The sequence below is a fragment of the Pipistrellus kuhlii genome, unplaced genomic scaffold (assembly GCF_014108245.1).
Source record: "Pipistrellus kuhlii isolate mPipKuh1 unplaced genomic scaffold, mPipKuh1.p scaffold_m20_p_125, whole genome shotgun sequence".
NCBI lineage: Eukaryota > Metazoa > Chordata > Mammalia > Chiroptera > Vespertilionidae > Pipistrellus > Pipistrellus kuhlii.
The window spans coordinates 224741-229666 of record NW_023425433.1 but is presented as its reverse complement, the minus strand read 5'-3'; the positions used below and the strand labels follow the sequence as shown (position 1 = coordinate 229666).

The 4926-nt window shown below is 62.3% G+C and overlaps 1 protein-coding gene across 1 annotated transcript; it reads left to right on the top strand.

Moving 5' to 3' along the window:
- The first annotated feature begins 226 nt into the window (after positions 1 to 226).
- On the top strand, positions 227 to 4602 carry POU5F1 (POU class 5 homeobox 1). The gene is made up of 5 exons (XM_036434517.2): positions 227 to 634; positions 3042 to 3156; positions 3446 to 3576; positions 3854 to 4012; positions 4152 to 4602. Exons 1-5 carry the CDS (start codon positions 227 to 229, stop codon positions 4413 to 4415), a joined length of 1077 nt encoding a protein of 358 aa, XP_036290410.1. The 3' UTR covers positions 4416 to 4602.
- The last annotated feature ends 324 nt before the right edge of the window (positions 4603 to 4926 follow it).

Sequence of the window (4926 nt, the reverse complement as noted above, 5' to 3'; positions counted from 1 at the left end):
GGGCCCTGGGCTCCCAGACACTCCACTGCCACAGACACCACCGCTCCCAGCCGGCAAACACCGTTCGCCTCAGTTTCTCTCACCTCCATGGCCCTCGCCTCCCCCCACCCAGGGGGCGGGGCCAGAGGTCAAGGCTAGTGGGTGGGGTTGGGGAGGGGGCGAGCGGCGAGCAGTGCCTAGGAGAGCCCTCCTCCACCGGCCCCCGGCTTGGGGCGCCGTCCTTCCCATGGCGGGACACCTGGCTTCCGACTTTGCCTTCTCGCCCCCCCCAGGTGGTGGAGGCGATGGGCCTGGGGGGCCGGAGTCGGGCTGGGTTGACCCTCGGACCTGGCTGGGCTTCCAGGGCCCTCCCGGAGGGTCTGCCATCGGGCCGGGGCTTGCGCCCGGGACCGAGGTGTGGGGGGTTTCCCCATGCCCGCCGCCGTATGAGTTCTGCGGGGGGATGGCCTACTGTGGGCCACAGGCTGGAGTGGGGCTGGCACCCCCAGGCGGCCTGGAGGCCCCCCAGCTGGAGGGCGAGGCAGGAGCCAGGGTGGAGAGCAACTCTGACGGGGCCTCCCCCGAGCCCTGCGCCGCCCTGCCCGGGGCCCTGAAGCTGGAGAAGGAGAAGCTGGAGCCCAGCGCCCAGGAGGAGGTGAGCGAGGTGCGGGGGGCTGGGTGGTGGCGGGACCGGCGGGGGCGGCCAGGGAGGGGAGGGGCAGTGCTGGCCTGCAGCCTTCTTGGCCTGGAACCCGAGGGGAGCTGTATAGGCCGGGCGGGAACCGGGGCCAGAACTCCGGCGGAGCCACCGGGCGGCCGGGACGGTGGCCTCGGGAGTCGGAAGCTGGCCGGGGATGGCCTTGCTTTGCTTCGCGCCTGGCCTTCTGGCCAAGTACGTGCCCTCCACCCCCGAGGCCTGGCTGGGGTCTGGTCACTACAGCCAGCGTCTGGCCCTGCTTGGGTGTGAGCCCTGCTCCACTGGAGCCTCTGGATAACTAGACCCTTATCTTCCCAAAGGCCCGGGTAAAGCCCGGGGGTATTGTTCGGAGGCTGGAGGGTGTGGCTGGTTTCCGTCGGGCTCCTGTTTGGGCTGTGTGGCCGGGTGCGCGGGCTCACCTCCCGCCCACTTCAGGCCTGGTCCCCCACGGCTTCTGCCTGGGCCCAGAGCCCCCTGGTGCGGAGGGCACCCCCCGGAAGCCGTTCAGTCCTGCCGACCGCTCGGGGAATGGTCCAGCCGAGGCCTCTGGCCCGCCGAGGGGGGGCGGGCGGCTTCCGCGGGCCGGAGCCCGGCCTCTAGGCCCGAGGCACAGCCTTGAATAATAATGGCTGCCAATTGCGGCCCATTCCCTAAGTGCCTGGCCGTGTGCTCCGTTTCTACCTCATTATCTCATTAACTGCCCCAAACTCTCCCAGGGAGGTGTCGTTAGCCTGTTTCACGGCTCTTAAGCTGCTAAGTGATAAAGCCAGGAATTGAGCTGGGGTTTACCGTACTTCAAACTCCCAAAGTGGGATTTGGAAGAGCCCTGATGGGGACAGCTGCGGGTTTGAAATTGGCTGAGCAGGATTGGGGTTGGGTAGCGGGTGTGAAGTTGATGTGACTGATTACCCTCGAAATACTTCCTCAAGGCTTCCTGGGCGCACAAGGCCTAACTCTTCCCTGGAGTGCCCTGGGCTCAGCACACCCACCCCTCCCGTCTACCTTTCCTTGCTGTCCACCCTCAAGGTTCAAGGGCCTCGTAGACTTGACTGCTGCGTTTGCCGTCTGCTGGGATGGCTCAGCAGCTGCACCTCGCCCAGGAGCCCGAGGCCCAGACCAGGCATCATTTCCCCAGTCTCCCTATGACCACTCCTTTGGAAAACCACAGCTTTACCTTGGAAATACGCCCCAAACCAATACTTGCTGCCACCCTGTCCCAGCCACCACCATCTGTGCTTGGATAATGCAGCGGCCTCCCTAGTGACCCCCTCACTTCCTCCTTAGTCTCTGGTCACCATTCAACTGGACTGAACACCTTGCCATGTGGGAGTCAGATCATTTCAACTCAATGCAACTTCGGCCCTGCTCACCCCTCTGATCTCCTGGCTCCTCGCCCTTCCCTTCCTCTGCCCACTCATCCCACTCACCTGCGGGCCTCGTGCTGCCCGCCTCGCCCCCCGCCCGCCTCAGGGCGTCCCACTTGGCTGGGTCCCTTCGCTCGGTGCACCACCTCCGTCTATTGACATTGTTACATTGTCTCCTAATGCCCACCCTGCTGCGCTCTGTGAGCCTCTTCCTGGCTTCGCTTTTCCCCATGCTGACACCCGATAGCAATGATTGTCTCCACACCAGCATGGAAACTCCTGAGGCCAGGGTTTTTGGTCTGTTTTGTGTAGCCACTGGCTTAGAGAAGGTATAGAATAAATCAGTTGAATTAATCATTGAGGATGCTTCCATATTGCAAAAAAAAGACATAAAAACAAGGGATAGTTGGCTTTTTTGGGGAGTTCAATTACCACACACCCAGGTTTCAGGTTCAACACCACCACCACCTCCTCCCCCTCCTCCCCTTCCCCCTTCCCCCTTCCCCTTTTCCCTCCTCCTCTCCCCCCTCGGGAGTCTGGAGCCTGCAGGAGGCAGCGGATATATGTTTCTCTCTCCCCACACCCACACCTCACTAACATCAATTGAAGAAGGGGACAGTGAACCTTTTAAATTCACCAGCTATATGCAAAGCACTTTGTCATGCCTCTTAGGGCACCTGTAGCTTTCTGTGTTGTGCGCAGGCCGGGTCCAGCCTGGGACCCCACAAGCATCTGGGAGATTGCATCTGGGATGAGAATTCGCGCTGGTGCCCTTGATTTCTCTAGGCTGTTCCTCCAGCCTGAAGCCTCGTGGGTGGCAGAGCCGCCCAGCAGGGCTCCCCGTGAGCCGCCCGCAGCTCTGCGTGTGCTGCTCGGGGTGAATGCGGCTGTGGATGGGTTGTTTCAGCGTTGGGTGGGTGGCCTGGACGCAGAGGCATTCCTGCAGCCCGGTGGGCAGGGGGGACAGAGGTGTGCTGTTCTCACACGCCCTCCCGCCGCAGAACATGCGAGCTCTGCAGAAAGACCTCGAGCAGTTCGCCAAGCTCCTGAAGCAGAAGAGGATCACCCTGGGGTACACCCAGGCCGACGTGGGGCTCACCCTGGGCGTCCTCTTCGGTGGGTCCTCTCCGCATGTTCTGTTCTGTCCAGTCCCATAGAACACAGCCCCCGCCCCCCCCCCCCCCCCCCCCCCCGCAGTCCTGAACCTGGGCCTCTGCTACCGAGGGAGGGAGGGGCGGGTGCTGGGGCAGCCTCTGTCCTTGCCCAGGACGAGGCTGCAGAGGGAGGAAAAGATGTTTGGGCCTTGAGCTCCGTCTGGGAAGTGGGTCCTGGTGTGGGACCCTGGGTCTTGGGGTCACGAGGGCCTTTCTTGTTGCCTTATCTTCTCTTTCAACCCACCTCCCAGGCAAGGTGTTCAGCCAGACGACCATCTGCCGCTTCGAGGCTCTGCAGCTCAGCTTGAAGAACATGTGTAAGCTGCGGCCCCTGCTGCAGAAGTGGGTGGAGGAAGCTGACAACAATGAGAACCTGCAGGAGGTGAGGGAGGGCGGGTGCCCGGGGCCTGTGGTGACACCCCTCCCTCCACTGCTCCCCCGGCCGGCAGCCCTCCCTGGGGGGAGGTGATGGCTCAGTGCTGCCGGGCTGGGGCAGCTGCTGGTCTAAGCCTGCCCTTGCAGGGTCCTTCTTTCTCATCTTCCGCTCTGGTGACACCTCCACCAATGCCCTTAGCAACTTGCTCTTGAATCAGACCTCGTGGGTTCTGGGTTCGAAGTCTGTCCTCCTAGCTCTTTGTCACCCCTTCCCCCGTGCCTAGATATGCAAAGCGGAGACCCTGATGCAGGCCCGAAAGAGAAAGCGGACGAGTATCGAGAACCGAGTGAAGGGCAACCTGGAGAGCATGTTCCTGCAGTGCCCGAAGCCCACCCTGCAGCAGATCAGCCACATCGCCCAGCAGCTCGGGCTGGCGAAGGACGTGAGTGCCCCCCACGCTCCCTGCCCCCGCCCCCTGGCCCGAGCTCCCGTGCCTGCCCTTCAGCCTCTCTGGGTCTGTTGGGTTTGTGGTAAGTGATCCACCGGAGTTTATAAACAAGTCACCCCCCTCTCCCCCCCAGGTGGTCCGAGTGTGGTTCTGCAACCGGCGCCAGAAGGGCAAACGATCAAGCAGTGACTATTCTCAGCGGGAGGATTTTGAGGCTCCGAGGCCTCCTTTCCCAGGGGCACCGGTATCCTTTCCTGTGGCCCCAGGGACCCACTTTGGCCCGGGCTATCCAGGCCCTCACTTCACCGCGCTGTACTCCGCCGTCCCGTTCCCTGAGGGGGAGGCCTTCCCCGCAGTGCCGGTCACCCCTCTGGGCTCCCCCATGCACTCCAGCTGAGCCGCCTCCTTCCCAGGGAGCCAGGGAGAGAGCCCGAGTCCCAGGGCTCTGGGGCCGAGTTCTTCTCACTGAGTTGGGAGCACAAACGGTGTGGGGGCAGGAGTTTGGGGAGCTGGTGGGCGGGAAGGTGAAGTTCAGTGATGCTCTTGATTTTAATCCCCTATCACTTTGATTTTAATAAAGAAACCCGGGACACAGTGGTGGATACTTGTGTCTTTGGTTACTGAAGGGAGGGGCAGTACACAGATGACCCTGAAGCCCAAGCGCGGAGCCCGCTGAGTCACACAGTGGCCCTCAGAGGCAGAGCCAGTTCTTAGGAGCTTGAGACACAGGGTCCCAGGGGATTGGACTTACTTCTGCCACAGATGTGGTCACTCAGACCACTCCCCACTAGGAGCTGTCTTCTGCTTTCCCCTCTCTGCTTCGGAAGACCTCGGTGCATTGTGCTAAGAAGTCCAGTCTTTAGGTCCTTATTTCCTCTGCCTGGAGCCCCGGCTGGAAACTCTTTGGT

Coding starts and splice junctions, on each gene's coding strand:
- POU5F1 (XM_036434517.2), top strand. CDS start 227: ATGGCGGGACACCTGGCTTCCGACTTTGCCTTCTCGCCCCCCCCAGGT. Junction 3,577..3,853: donor ACAATGAGAACCTGCAGGAG/GTGAGGGAGGGC, acceptor CCCCGTGCCTAG/ATATGCAAAGCGGAGACCCT. Junction 4,013..4,151: donor AGCTCGGGCTGGCGAAGGAC/GTGAGTGCCCCC, acceptor TCTCCCCCCCAG/GTGGTCCGAGTGTGGTTCTG.